This window comes from Pelodiscus sinensis, chromosome 16 (assembly GCF_049634645.1).
Source record: "Pelodiscus sinensis isolate JC-2024 chromosome 16, ASM4963464v1, whole genome shotgun sequence".
NCBI lineage: Eukaryota > Metazoa > Chordata > Testudines > Trionychidae > Pelodiscus > Pelodiscus sinensis.
In genome coordinates, this window is record NC_134726.1 from 21,107,153 (window position 1) to 21,122,904 (window position 15,752).

Here is a 15,752-nt window from a genome sequence, read left to right on the forward strand (position 1 = left end):
CTCACTTGTGTGTGGCCCCCCAACTGATTTTTCTGTGTGTCAATGGGCCTTGACCCCAGAAAGGTTCCCCACCCTGATCTAAAGGTTCCAACCCAGCTGCTAAACCCCCCACAATTAAAAAATGGCAGGTTTAAAGTTAATTGGCTAACTAATAGGTATCTTCTTTTAGTTGGTTGCTTTTTTATTAAATGCTGTTGTTGTTGTTTTTTTTTTTTTTTTTTGTCTTGTCAGGGTTCACAAAAAGAGCTTCTAAATTTGACTCAACAGGATTACATGAATCGGATTGAAGACCTCAATCAGTCACTGAAGGATGCCTGGGCCTCTGATCAAAAAGTTAAAGCTCTAAAAATAGTCATCCAGGTGAGTTTAACTGTGCTTCATACAAAAATAATGAAATTGATCATCTAGAAAAGAAAAACATATTTAAATGCTACTATAGCTATAAGATTGTTGCAGACTTCTCCACCATGCTCAGATATCTGAGGGTAGGAATGAAATGTATCAGAACCCTTTGTGCTATATGATTACTGACTTATTCTAGCCCTAAGTAGATTCAGAGCTAGTTGATGCTAATAAAGTGGTAGTGATGCTATCATGCTGATCCAGGCATGCACTTGAGTGCTTTAGAGATCTCGTTGTGAATAGTGCTACTGAAATCAAACTTCGTTCTACATGCACGCGCGCAAAACCTGATAACAGAGGACACTTAAAGTGAGATTGGACAAAACACAAGAAAATGTACTGTTTGGAATATTCTTAATTAGAAAGAGGGATAGATTTTTTTAGATCTTTAGTATTTATAATACTATAAACCTTTAAATTGCAGTAAAGTCATTGGTTATAACAGCATGTAAGAAGATGCATGTCTTTTATTTTTTATTTGTTTTTGCTAATGTGCTTAGAGGAGTATATTGAAAATAATATTCAATATAATGGATACAAAAAATTGGGACTTTGAAAATGCTTTTATATTGTAAATGTTAGTACCATTGGTAATTCGATGTTTTCACTTTTTGCTAATATATTTTTATAAGTGCAAAGATAATTTTGGGGGTGTGAGGGTGTGATGAAGAAATCTTTTGCAGACTGGGCTGAATCTCTTAACTCTTTATTTTTGGACATTGTATTGTTTAGGTTTTTTTTACTATTTTTACTATGAACTCAAACTCTTTGAAATTGTTCAAGTATTCAAGAGATATAAAATTGCCTAAATGTTTTGAAATACTAGATGATAATATGAGACTCCTTGAAGAATTCAGAATACTTAGATCTAAGAATGCTGAAGACATTCTCTCTAATACATATGCTTGGTGTTAATAATTTAGAAACAACAGATCTGTTTCTTTATTATGCTTATCACATTAAATATTTATTTCTGGCCTACAGAAAATACACACTTATGATTGTTTCACTGCTCTGGCACAAAAGCACAAGCTATGAGCTTATTTAGTGGAAGCAAATGTGCTTATTTCCCACTCTGTTTATCTGAAAGTAGCTGCTTAAGGAGCCAGCAACTCTTTGCACCAAATATTTGGAGATGCATAAAGTAGATTCCAGGTGCAAACTTTTTTTTTATATACTGTACGTGGAAAACTGATGCTAGCTTCCTTTCAATGACTTGCAAAGTAAACATTCTCCAAGGAAGTTAGTCATATTTCAAAACCATGTGGTGTAAGATGCTTGCAGTGTAGATCGTATTTGGAAAATATTTGAAACAGTGTTTTCACCTAAATATTTGTCTTGGCAGCAATTCTGCTTAGATTTCATTCATTAACACTGTCCTGATGCAATGAAAGTTTAGTTTTTGATTCATCTACCTTCAAATAAAATAAAGTCTGTAGGACCTCCCATTAGTCAAATAGTAGTTGATGTATCATATCGGGATATATTATACACCTATTACATACTATTATCTACAAATAATACATGGCTTGAAGTTCAATAGCTAGGAAACTTCATCCTAGGATGAAAATAGTTCCTGAGATTTGTGCATGTTGCCTGAAGCTAACATCACAACGGAAGGGACTATTGTTTACTAGGAATGTTAGATATTGGTTATTTTAGTAATCCTATAGCTACAACAGTTTTTAGCAGTTATATGGTTACTAAAATGCTCCCCCCGGGGTGCAGAACCAGAAGCCAGTGCCCTCCAGGTTCCTGGCCACACTCCCGGGGAGCCCCGTGCTCCCCTTTACTTCTGCCTTTTGTATCACTCCTGTGCAACCGCCTGTCTTCCCCCCCACCACACACACTGCCTCCTACAGAGGCAGCAGCACGAGCTGTGGGCAGGCAGCTCTGAGTAGCTGGTTCTCATGGGAGCCAGCTTTTAAGCCATCTCCTCCTGAGCTCCGGCTCCTGCTTGCCCCCCACGCTGCTGCCTCTGTGGAAGGCAGTGGGGAAAGGGTGGGGAGGGCCAGGTGTCTCCTCAGGAACTGGCATGCGTGGGGAGTTGGCTTAAAAACCGGCTCCCATGGTATCTACTCCCCCTCCTCTCCTCCTTGCTGCCGCCGATAGAGGCAGTAAGGGGGAGGGTGTGTGTAGTTGTTTGTATTAACTGATAAACCCAGGCTTAACTGCTGTTTAAATGAATATATGCTGACATCCCTATTATTTACCATGTTTCTTTTATCTTTGCCTGTCTTGATTCATTCGTGGGTACGGAAGTGAGACTACTAATATTGCTGGTAACTGACCTCCTTATAATGTCTGGTGCCCATGCTGATTATATTAGATCCTTCAGCATTTTTATCACCACTGACTATAAGTAATGTTTCGCAGCAGAGACCCTGTAAGAAAGAATGGGCTGCAATTTCCGTGCTGCTTCTTAATGAAGTCACAGTAGGTAGTGCTGCATACTGCTCATCTTCTTGGACCTCTTGGAGTGAATTTAGAAAGTTACCATGCTGATTGCTCTAGTTATGTCAGTAATGCCAAATGTAGTTTACTGTCCACCTGCGGCAGTAAAATAACCTGGTTTTGGTTGTGCCATCAGTTTCTAGGCGGATTTTTTTTCTTTAAAGTTTGTATCTATTTTAGTGATGTAAAATCCCATTTAATAATGAGTTAACCAGTTAAACTTAATGTTTAACTGGTTAACTGATTAAATAGGGATTAGTGGGCTGGTGCAGCCCCCACGCTGCGGACAGTGGCTGCTTCCAACCCCATGCTGGGAGCTGAGTTACCTGTTCACATCCCTCATCTATTTAGTTTAGATAATTAATTCAGTGTCAATAAAGGAGTGAAAAATTACTTTGCAAGTCTTCAGTATAGTCAGGATTCGGGAAAAATAAATAAACATTTAGAGGGAAAACTTGTTTTCAGAAGGTTTCACTGGATCAAGTCAGTAGATTAGCAGTACTACTACTCCTAGACTTATCCCATTATTTTAAAATATTATTTGTATTATGATAGCACTTAGACCAGCCAAGTTTGATTTCCATTGTGTTAGCCCCTGTACAGACATATCACAAGAGGCAGGCTAAGCCTCAGCCAGCTTATAGTTTTACAGAGAAGATGCAACAGGCTGATGTGACAAATAGGAGGTGGAGAGAGGAGAGGACAGGAAAGCCCTTACTTAAGTTTTGATTAGGCTGACTTGAGTGCACAAGTCATATGAACAGTGAGATAATCGCTATTAGTAATCATGGCTTGGAAACGAATCTTACTCACAGGGTGGTGATTTTAGGCATTTGGACTGGGAAGGAAAAGGGGATTCCCAGGTGTAAGAGGTATCCTGAGAGACAGTGTGATAGTGCTTGTGGAAAGAAGTGGATTGAAGACTGATAGAGACTGTTAAACAGTATGTTAGAGTCAGTAAAACGAGTTTCTTTACATTTTTATTGGCCACTGATTTTTTAACAAAAGAAGGGAATGATGGCTAGCATATGCTGCTATTGTCTGCCCATTCTGACTTAGTATAGTAACTGAATTATCTGACTAAGCACAGAAACTGTTCGGGGGTACTCTACGGATGATGCATAAGCTATGTTAATTTGTAAATTACTCTTTTTGTGGTGGATGGCATATGTGTTAGAAATAGGGTGAATGAATTTTAAAACTTGCATGACTTAGCCTTTTAGATGAAGCCAGAGTGCAGTGAAACTGCAACAACCGTAGAAACTGAGAGACTGATGTAATGGTTATCATCAGGAAAGGTTATATAAAGCCAGGATTGTTTTTTCCAGCAGTGTTTTGTAGCACCTTTGGAAGGCTGTTTAAGGTGGAAATTATGGTAAAGGTTACAAAGGAGATGATATATAAATCAGGAGTGAAGAGAGTTCAGAAAATGATCTTTAATTTGGGATGATTTATGCCTTTTTGTAGCATAAGAGAATTAGCAGTATTATTAAAAGAACAAATTGCCACGAAAAGTATGATGGCTTAATAGTATTTAATCACAAGAAAGTACAATACCATATTACGGTGCCTTTGTTGAGAGGAAAACACAGTGGCTATGTCTACATTGGCCAGATTTTGCACAAAAGCGGTAGCTTTTGCGCAAAATCTTGCCAGCTGTCTAAACCGGCCGCGAGTTCTTGCACAAGAACTCTGACGCTCCTGCTCAGGAAAAAGCCCTCTTGTGCAAGTGTTCTTGCGCAAGAGGGCAGTGTAGACAGGGACAGGAATTTCTTGTGCAAGAAAGCCCCGATGGCGAAAATGGCCGCCGGAGCTTTCTTGCACAAGAGAGCATCTACACTGGCATGGGATGCTCTAGCGCAAAGGCACATGCCAGCGTAGACACTCTCTTGCGCAAGAACTCTTGCGTTAAAAGTATTTGCGCAAGAGAGCGCCAGTCTAGATGCAGCCAGTATGTAAATGTAGTACCTGTGGGATTTCTGTGAACATAGTATAAAAAAGATTTTCAGAGCAAGTCAAAGGAATGTCCTAAGACATGGTTCTGTGTCAGACTGTTTTTTGGAAACATCAATTTTGAAACCCAATATCTGAAGAACATGACACTAGGGACCACAGAGAGCATTGAAGTTTCATGGTATGTGCGTAACCACTTCTCGCCTACAGGAACCCTCCTTCTACATGAAAACTCTGTTGTAGACGCTAATCCCTAACTGATTGCAGACCTGGTCACTAATTAAATTTTGTATTTTGTTTACTGAAATATTACAGCCACTCTCTGAGTTACGAACCAACACTTGAACTGTTCGTAACTCAGACCCTTTTGAGTTACACGCGACCGCGCCGTTCGTAAGCGCGGGTTGCGTTCGTAACTCGGGGACCGCCTTTACGACCGCTCCATGGAAGCTTTGGTCGTAAGTGCAAACGGTCGTAACTCAACCGTTCACAACTCGGGGAGCGGCTGTATACCAATTCCTGTGGTAAGGGATGAAGGAAACAGAATGGCAATAAATTGGTGTTCAAAAAAGTGTGGATGGGAGAATACCTTTTATTGGAATGTCTTTGCTGGTCGATTAGTCTGTAATTTGAGATACTCACAAGCATATTACTAATCCCTCTTAGCCCAGAAGTAAACTATATCCTAACAACAGTACAACATTATGGACACATTAAGAGAGGGCATATTTTATTCCCAGAATTAAATACTTGTCAATGGGGGGCAAAACCCAACTGCATCACAACACTAGAAGTAGCTTAGTTTAGGGCCAGATTGTGAGAGAACTTTAGGGGAATGGGAGAGTACAGAAAGAGCCATCTCTTCCACACTCCATGCATCAGCTGTACATTTGCTACCCCTTTCTTCAAGTGAACTAAACGCCCCTGCAGGGTGCACAGTGCCCCCAGAAGGAGTAGAGGGAGGCAGGTCCATGTTCATGGGATTATTGCAGGGCATACTTTTGTGAGTCTGTGTGTGTGTGATGGTCTGTTTTTTATGTTGGTTTATATAGAAGGGTTAACAAAAAATATCGAAAGCAACCATGTATTATTCACTAAGCTCTCCTGGGAATATAAGGCAAATGAGCTATATGGTGTATTTAAAAGACTGCAGGAAATTTTGATCTTATTAGAGCTTAGAGACAACTGATTACTGTGGAAAATTCCAGCCCCATTCCACTAATAATTTTAGATTTGTAGTAAATGCTGCTCTGCTGGCATTTACAGTCTGAGTGTGTGAATTAGATGTCTTGGGAAAAATGTGTGTTTATACCTAAAAGCTTTCTGTGCTCCCCTAGAAGTATAAATATATTTTTGTACCTTGTTTTCTGTGGAAAGTTGGAACATATGGTAACTACAGTTTGAAATTCTCTAGTCCAGCACCAAAGTTCCCTCTAAGCTGCGTGGCTGCATGACTGCACAGCTATTTTCTGAGGCCTGCTCAGAGGTTCAAAGCTCCCTGCACAGGTATGGAGCTCAGCTGACCGGTGGGGGATGGAGCATGTGTAAACAGCAGCTAAACGCTGCTGCATGCTGAACTGAAGAATTCCCAGAGAAGAAAAGCAGCCGAGATAATGAGGCAATAAGTGGCTGGGGGAAGAACGGAATGAGTAATTAATTAATTGGCTTGGGGGGGAAATCAGAGGGGAGGGCAGTTTCAAGAGTGCCATCTGCAGGAGGAGAGACACACAAAGAAAAGAGAAAGAGGCAGAAACCCAGCTGGGAAGGTAAGGGACTGACTGGCATCTGTGCAGTGAGATGGGGGCAGTTTGGGGTGTCCTGGTTCGCTGTAGTCTTCTTTGTTTAGTTGGGTTGGAGGGCAGGGGGGAAAGCTGGCTGCATGGAGTGTGTGTGCGAGCGTGTGCTAGGAGGACATTTGCATGATTGCATTTCAAACAAAAGTTTGCATAAGGTGTTAATGGCTTAAGATAAGAAAGAAAAAGATTATTTTAACAGAATGTTTTTGGAGCATTGCAGATATCTAAAACTCTGAACTTAATGATTTTTTAAAAATCCGGTATTACTAATTAATACATGGTAAATTATATTGCATTAAGGCCAGATCTTTGCTATGTGGTAGCGTTCTGGCTTTTCGGAGTCAGATGTAGCAAGTACTAGGTGCAATGCTAGTTTTGTAAGATGAAATCTTATTTGCAATCTCTTTGAAATGTGTATCTGTCTACAAACACTGAAGTCGTATTAATTTGTTCTAGGGCTTCTACTCTTCCTTGAGTAGAAGAAGGCTAATTCCCTCCTTTTTACAGAACCTTTGTAGTCACTAAGGGTACCTCACAGCAACTAGACACAGGTGTCTTGTTTTAATGTATTTTCTTCCACACATATGGACTGCTTAAAAAATACAATACAGTACAAAATATGTGTGTGTTTTGTTTGTATTGGTGGTCCACATCCATGCACTATCTCAATATTGGTGTTGCACATAAAAAATTTCAACCCGCCCAAGGATAGAAAATGTTAGCGGGAACACTATCCAGCACTCTTTAGTCTGACATGATTGTAGTTGGTCAGATGTCCACTTATCATGGATGCAGCCAAGTTTCCTGCGGTCCGATAAAGTGTGTTTACAGCTGCTAGTCATGGCTCTCAGTGTTCTGTGCTGTAATTTAGTTCTAATTTTCCCCTAAATTTCTTTTAAGAGCCCAGTAAGCAGAGGAGGTGTTGGTAATGCTGCTAGACGACCTCCTGGGACAGCAAATTCTCTGGTTCACTAGTCAGGTCCCGAGAGTGGTGGAATAGAGAGGTTCAACCTATAATATACTCCTTGGGTACATCTACACTACAATAAAAGACCTGTGGCATGTCTGTGGCTGGCCCAGTGTAAGATGACAGGCTTGCAGGGCTTGGGCTGCAGGGCTAAAAATTGCACTGTAGGCGTTTGGGCTCAGACTGGGGTATGGGTTCTGAAACCCTTCCCCTCCATGCATTGTCAGAGCCTGAGCTCCAATGTCTGCACTGCAATTTTATTCCTTCAAGCCCCAGACAATTCATAGATTTTTTTTTTTTTGAAATTTGGAGCCCAAGTGTTTGTATTGCTGTGTAGAAGTGCTCTCATTATCAACTAGGTGAACCCGTCTCACAATGAATATATGAAAAAATACCAATTTGAAGAGAGAAAACACAAGTATGTTAATAGCACTTTAACTTTGTCATCTTTAGATTAAGTGAAAAAAAGATGTGTTGTGTGCTTGGATGCTCACTGTGTTACATGGGGGCCGAAGTGCCAGTATGGAGGGCACGACCGCTGCAGCCACACGGTACCAGGTCCTCCAGAGATTCCAAAAGCTGTGTGCTTGGAGGATGGGATGCCATAGGGAGTGAGGGAGGGAAGGATGCCATAAATGGATGGAGCTGGGGGCCGGTAATTGACAACTGGGAGTTCGGGGCCAGATTGCACAATCTCTCTGGCCAACAGGCCAGGAGTTTGAGACCCCTGCTATAAGTTGGTTTTTTGTTTTTTGTTTCTGAAGAGAGAGTATTGGATAGCCAGTCATGTTTGGTTTTTTTACTCTTCTCTTCCCACCCCAAGCTCGCTTTTTTTTACAGTGGGAGCAGATCATCAGTAAACTTCTCCCAAAGATTTCTGCTAAAAAAGAGCCTATCGCTACATCCTTCTGTTTGTGTACCATTTCCTGTATCTTTTCTAAGTTGGTCACCGTGCAGTTTAATACATATGCTGCTCCAGCAATATGCTATTTCATTTTGTGACCTTTTCTAAACTATAAAAAACCCCCAAACAAACCTGTGTTTGACCACAGTACACACAGTGTTGGACATAAAAGTGTTAAACTGAGTCAATGGTTGGTTTAAAGTCCTATTTCAAGACACAATAGCTTTAAACACAATTTAAATAGTTTAGAAAAGGTCACAAAATGGAAGAGAGCCCAAGCAAACCAGTCTGCCTAATGGCCAGTGCCAGGGTTTTGCTTTCTCTCAGAGGGCTGTGACCAGTGCATTGTCAGCAATTATATGTTACCACACAATCCTTTTTAAGCAGGCATATTTATTCTTAAGGTAAAGGAACTATGAAGAAAACACTTTTAAAAAAGCAAGTCCCAGAACTGATTGAAATGCACATTAAACATACCATGAGACCCATGTCAGTTTTCTGAGAGTGTAATAGGTCAAAGTTTTTCCAACCCTTCTGCAGTGGTTGTGACCTCTCTTGGAGGGAAGGGCCATGTCATTTGCCGAATCAGAAAGAAGGCCCTATGCCAGTTGGAACTCATCTGCTTCTATACCAAAACCCTGTCAAAGTCAGACAGGACTCACAGATTTGGCAGACTGCTCTGTTTATTTCAGCAAAGCTTTGCTAAAATGCATGGAGAAAATGTGAGTACCCTACAAGGTTCAAACCCCTTGATTTTATACAGTCAAAAGGAAGCCAAAATTAACAGGATTAAAAGGGGGGCAAAACTTCACATAATTAGTGTGAGGCTACTCAAGTACTCTTCATTTCAATATTAAGCACACAGCAATCTCCTGGCTATATCTCCCTGATTATCTGGAATTGTTTCCTAACACTTAATGTTTCTTTTCCTGTTAAACTCAGGCCCAAATTGGCTAGCACCTTGATCTGCATACCTACAATCAACATTAACATACTTTTCTTCTTCCTCTTAAAAGACAAACAGAATTCCTTCAACTTATTCCATTATTACAGCACAATTCATCTTTTTCTTACAGTATAATTCTTTCTACTTTCACAACCCTTTTGTTGCCTATTACTCTCTGGAAATCTGAATCAGTATGTGCAAACCTCTCTTGGGGATGGTACCCCACTGCTTGAATGATTCACCATAATGTCGTCTTCCGTCACCACTTTTTTTAGTTTCTGCAAGTGCTGTGGTAATCCATCTCTGCTGAGGTGCATGCAGTCACTGACCCACAATGATACATAAACCGATCTAAACTTAATACAATTTGGTCTTTAAAGATGCTGCATGTGGTTGCAATATCTATCACGGCAGGTATTGTGCAGTGTTCTGTCAAATGACTTCAGAGTCTCTAGGGCTTTTTGTATGGCACTTCACTTTGCTGATTAAATCACTGACTACCCTTTAAACTGGCTAAGCACAAATTTGTATCCTTCTGATAAACCTTTGTTCCTTTTTCTTTCTTTTCTAGTGTTCTAAACTGCTGTCGGACACAACAGTAATCCAGTTTTATCCAAGTAAATTTGTTTTAATTACAGATATACTTGATACATTTGGTAAGTACTTAAAATGTATTATTTTTTGTAATATTACAGAATATTCTAGAAATAGTTTTAAGGAGTGAACAATTGCTTTCAGAGTTTAACTTTCACAAAAATGTTGATAGTTGTACACAGTGTTCCCTGTCTGATAAAGCAAAGACATTTACAAGTCATCAAAGCCTGGAGTGAGAGAGAGACAGACAAAGAGATACATCTACACAACTCTTATGCAAGGATTCCCCATTGAGTAGGGATGTTAAATTTAGTTTAATCAGCTAGTCGATGGATTTTCTATTGACTTGGCAATAAGTGGGGGAGCCACAGTGGGGTTAGTGCCTGGCCCCAGGAGCTAACCCCACCGCAGCTCTGCCTTTTAAATGTATTATTGGAAATGTATTGGAAATTTCTGAACTATTATCTGTGGTTTGTAATCTATCCCTTAAATCGGCTTCCCTACCAAATGACTGGAAGGTAACTAATGTGACACCAATATTTAAAAAGTGCTCTAGAGGCGATCTTGGCAATTACAGACCGGTAAGTCTAACTTCAGTACCGGGCAAATTAGTCAAAACTATAGTAAAGAATAAAATTGTCAGGCATGTAGAAGAACATAATTTGTTGGACAAAAGTCAACATGGTTTCTCTAAAGTGAAATCATGTCTTACTAATCTATTAGGGTATGTCTACACTACCACCCTAGTTCGAACTAGGGTGGTAATGTAGGCATACCGCACTTGCAAATGAAGCCCGGGATTTGAATTTCCCGGGCTTCATTTGCATAAGCCGGCCAGCGCCATTTTTAAATGCCGGCTTGTTCGAACCCCGTGCCGCGCGGCTGCACGTGGCACGGGCTAGATAGTTCGAACTAGCAAGCCATTCCGAACTATCTGTACGCCTCGTGGAATGAGGTGTACAGATAGTTCGGAATGGCTTGCTAGTTCGAACTATCTAGCCCGTGCCGCGTGCAGCCGCGCGGCACGGGGTTCGAACAAGCCGGCATTTAAAAATGGCGCTGGCCGGCTTATGCAAATGAAGCCCGGGAAATTCAAATCCCGGGCTTCATTTGCAAGTGCGGTATGCCTACATTACCCCGCTAGTTCGAACTAGCGGGGTAGTGTAGACATACCCTTAGAGTTCTTTGAAGGGGTTAACAAACATGCAGATAAGGGGGATCCAGTAGATATAGTATACTTAGATTTTCGGAAAGCCTTTGACAAGGTCCCTCACCAAAGGCTCTTGTGTAAATTACATTGCCATGGGATAAGAGGGCAGGTCCTTTCATGAATTGAGAACTGGTTAAAAGACAGGAAACAAAGGGTAGGAATAAATGGTAAATTTTCAGAATGGAGAGGGGTAACTAGTGGTGTCCCCCAAGGGTCAGTCCTGGGACCAATCCTGTTCAACTTATTCATAAATGATCTGGAGAAAGGGGTAAGCAGCGAGGTGGTAAAGTTTGTGGATGATACTAAACTGTTTAAGATAGTCAAGACAGAAGCAGACTGTGAAGAATTTCAAAAAGATCTCACCAAACTGAGTGAGTGGGCAACAAAATGGCAAATTAAATTTAATGTGGATAAGTGTAAAGTAATGCACGTTGGGAAAAAATAACCCCAACTATATGTACAGTATGATGGGGGCTAATTTGGCTACGATAAATCAGGAAAGAGATCTTGGAGTTATCGTGGACAGTTCTCTGAAAACTTCCACACAGTGTGCAGCGGCAGTCAAAAAGGCAAATAAGATGTTAGGAATTATTAAGAAAGATATAGAAAATAAGACACAGAATATCTTACTGCCCTTGTATAAAACTATGGTACACCCACATCTTGAATACTGTGTACAGATGTGGTCTCCTCACCTCAAAAAAGATATTTTGGCCTTGGAAAGGGGTCAGAAAAGAGCAACTAAATTGATTAGGGGTTTGGAACAGGTCCCATATGAAGAGAGGTTAAAGCGACTGGGACTTTTTAGTTTAGAAAAGAGGAGACTAAGGGGGGATATGATAGAGGTATATAAAATCATGAGTGGTGTGGGGAGGGTGAATAAAGAAAAGTTATTTATTAGTTTCCATAATAGAAGAACTAGAGGACACCAAATGAAGTTAATGGGTAGCAGGTTTAAAACTAATAAAAGAAAGTTCTTCACACAGCGCGTAGTCAACCTGGAGAACTCCTTGCCAGAGGAGGCTGTCAAGGCTAGGACTAAAACAGAGTTTAAAGAGAAGCTAGATAATTTCCTGGAGGTTAGGCCCATAAAAGGCTATTAGCCAGAGGATAGAAATGGTGTCCCTGGCCTCTGTTTGTCAGAGGCTGGAGAAGGATGGCAGGAGACAAATCGCTTGATCATTGTCTTCGGTCCACCCCCTCTGGGGCACCTGGTGCTGGCCGCTGTCAGCAGACAGGCTACTGGGCTAGATGGACCTTTGGTCTGACCCAGTACGGCCATTCTTATGTTAAGAGCCTGCTGGTTCTTACTACATTTAAAAGGCTGGAGCGCAGCTGGGGGACCTGGCACAAGCTAGTGCCGGGTCCCCTCTGCTGTGCTCCAGCCTTTTAAATGTATTAAGAGCCAGCAGGCTCTTAACACATTTAAAAAGCAGAGGTGCAGCGTCTGGGACTGGGTGCGAGGCATGAATCAGCTGATTTCCGGCTTGCATCCGGTTGCCTTTATTCCCTTCCTACTCTGTCCCCCACGGAGATGGTGCTGGGAGATGGTGCTTTTAAGCCGGCTTCTCCCCCAGCACCAGCTTCCGCTCCCCTCCCTTCCTGCCTCTGATAGAAGTAGCTAGGGGGGGAGCCACTAGTCAAAGGACTAGTTGACTGTCCGATAAACAAAATCTTATCGGATAGTTGACGAGTCGATTTACATCCCTACCATTGAGCAGAATGTATATGACTTTTATATTCTTCCTGGTTGAGATTGACAGATTCCACGGTTACCGTAAAGCACATTTTGATTGTGAGACTGTCTGTTTCCTTTGGACCTTCCTCTTCTCTTGGTTTCTGGTACGATTATTGCCTTTTGAGTTCCATAAGATCTACTCTCTCTAGTTATGTCTGTTCTGGTCATTTAGCTATAGTGGTGCACTTGTGATACTCTTAAGAGGGATTTTCAGCTTGTCTTTTAGCCAGCCATCCTCAGAATGTGCAAAGGTCTGTCTGTCTCTTCAGCTGTCCTTTGATGCTGGAGTACCTACTAATTACCTTCAGCCTCAGACCATCTCAAACTTTCACTTTTTTCACCTCCAGATGCACTTCCATTCCAGTGAGTTCTTAAATACACTTCAGGTTGGATTCAGGTTGCTTCTAGGCTTGAAACCTACTGATTGGGGCATGACTAAACTCATGCAAGATATTGTTAGAGTCAGTGGGATATCGTGGTGATGTTTGTCTTCTCAGCAGCTTTTAATGTGATTGACTGTAGGTGGTTGCTTTGGCAATTGTCAGGAATTTCTCTTCCCTTAGTTCCTTAGCGGATGGGAGTCAGTTGCTGGTGATGGATAATACAGAGTTTTTGCAGGATGTATCTTATCTGCATATTCCTTAGCTTTTGTATAAAGCTTCTTAGCAAAGTCAAAGTATCATAAGTGTATTGATATTGTGCACACCGTAGCCAGGGTCTCCCTACTAACTTCTAGTCTGGGGAGATGTTTAGATGACATTACAGGTTGGACCTGCCTGGTCTTGCACCTTCAGGGGAGGTCTGGCCTCTGGGCTCTCCCAGGGGGCTGCCAGCTTCCTGGCTGGGCCCCCTTCCTTGTGTTGCCTCTGGGCCAGGTTCCCTGGCCCTGGACACCCGATCACCTCCATTCCTGGCCCTGGCTGGGCTCCAGCTGCCCGACCAGGCTCTGGCTGTTCGACTGGCCATGCCAGGCTCTGGCTGCCGTGCCAGGCTCTGGCTGCCCTACTAGCTTTGCTTCTGGCCCTGGCCGGGCTCCTGGCCGCCTGACCAGCTCTGCTCCCAGCCCTGGCTGGGATCCTAGCCAGTCCTGGCTCTCTGGTCCAGCAGCACCTGTGGTCTTTCCAGGCCCTGGATATTGCTGGATCAGAGAGTCTCAGACCAGAGAGGTTCAACCTGTACTGGCTGGCCACTTCAGATCTTTCTCATCCTTAACCAATGGTATGCTGAAATGTTGCTAAGTATTAAGTATTGTTGCCATGAGGAATTTCTTCCCTTCCTTGATGCCTTTACTTACTAATTGAGCATGTTTTAAAATAGTAAATCAAGTTCAGGTCTGGAGTGTTGTTTTTGTGTTTTATCTTCCAACAGTAACACAAGCCTCTGTAATCATAGGCTGTGTCAACTAAAGCAATTTCTTATAATTGCTTCCATCAGTTCTTCTCCCTCACTTACAGATAGTACAGAATGTACCAGCGTGTCTGGTCACTGGATTGAGCAGCTGTGAATGGTGAACTGGTGAAATCATTTTTAAGCTGGTCCTCTTGAGTTTTCAGACTTTTAATGAGGAAGAGCCTGGTATTATTTGAGAGATTCTGCCTTAGTTTTGGTAGGTTTCTGCCTTCTGACACTCACCACTTCTTTAGGATTGTCTAACTCCTTAGGTCAGTGAATAAGTGAACCTTTGTGATGGTATCCCCTGTGGATGTGAACCCCTCTCTTCTGAACATTATTTTTTTTTTTATCCTCCTTTGCTAATTTTGAAAACTAACACAAATTGGTTAATGCATTACAAAGGCAATTTCTCCTCTCTGGATATTCGCACCAAATGCTGCGAATGACCCATTTCCACTCTGACTTCATTAGCTTGATTAGCATTAACACAAGCAGCTTTTTCCATATCTGAGCAGTTACTCAATAACGAGTAGGATGTCTTCCTGTCACCCTCCTATTTGTGGATCCATAGATGTCTGACCAGCCCGATTCTGGAGGCACAGATCTTATTGCAGAAAGGTCAGGTGCTGGAGGCTATTGGAGGGATGTGGGGCAGTTTTTGCCTCTTTTCTCTCTCCGCTTCTCCTCGTCTATGCTGTGGTGGGACCTCTCAACTTGCACCACCCCCTCATGGATTACCACTCTCCAATGGGTCCGGTCCTGGGCAAGGTTCTCCCAAGTGTCAACACCCATGCTGCACTTTTTCATGTTTGCCTTCAGCATGTTGTTTAATCTCTTCCTCTGGCCACCAACGTTCCTCCATCCTTCCTTCAGTTCAGAAAACAGAATCTATTTTGGCAGGCATGACCATTCCATCAAAGTTGTTGGTAGATGATGATAGCGTCAATGTTGGTCATTTTCGACTCTTCCAGGACGCTAGTGTTCACACACTTATCTTCCCAAGGGATATTTAGGATTCTCCTGAGGCAGTATTGTTGATATTGTTCAAGTGCCTTCAGGTGACACTTATATGTTGTCCAGGTTTCACATATGTACAGCAGTGTTGGAACAACCACTGTGCGGTACACAAGGAGCTTTGTCTCATCACTGATGTCCCTGTTCTCAAAGACCCTTTGTTCCAGGCGGGCAAAAGCAGAGCTTGTGCAGCTCAGGCAATTCTGGATTTCTGCGTCAATGTCGTCTTTGCCGGAGAGATGACTTCCAAGGTACGGGAAATGCTCCACATTTTCCAGCAGTTTTCTGTTGACTTTAAAGATGGTACATGAGATTGTCACGTTGGCAAGGGTTGATGGAGCACCTTGGTCTTTTTGATGTTCAGTGCAAGACAGAGATTCTC

At 42.0% G+C, this 15,752-nt stretch overlaps 1 protein-coding gene across 1 annotated transcript in view; it reads left to right on the forward strand.

Moving 5' to 3' along the window:
- VPS35L (VPS35 endosomal protein sorting factor like) overlaps positions 1-15,752 on the forward strand; it is a 144,944-nt gene that overhangs the window by 17,476 nt on the left and 111,716 nt on the right. The window contains exons 7-8 of the mRNA XM_006123143.4: positions 232-360; positions 9,994-10,078. Of these exons, the coding sequence (XP_006123205.2) occupies positions 232-360; positions 9,994-10,078 (214 nt within the window). The remainder of the gene's footprint in view (positions 1-231; positions 361-9,993; positions 10,079-15,752) is intronic.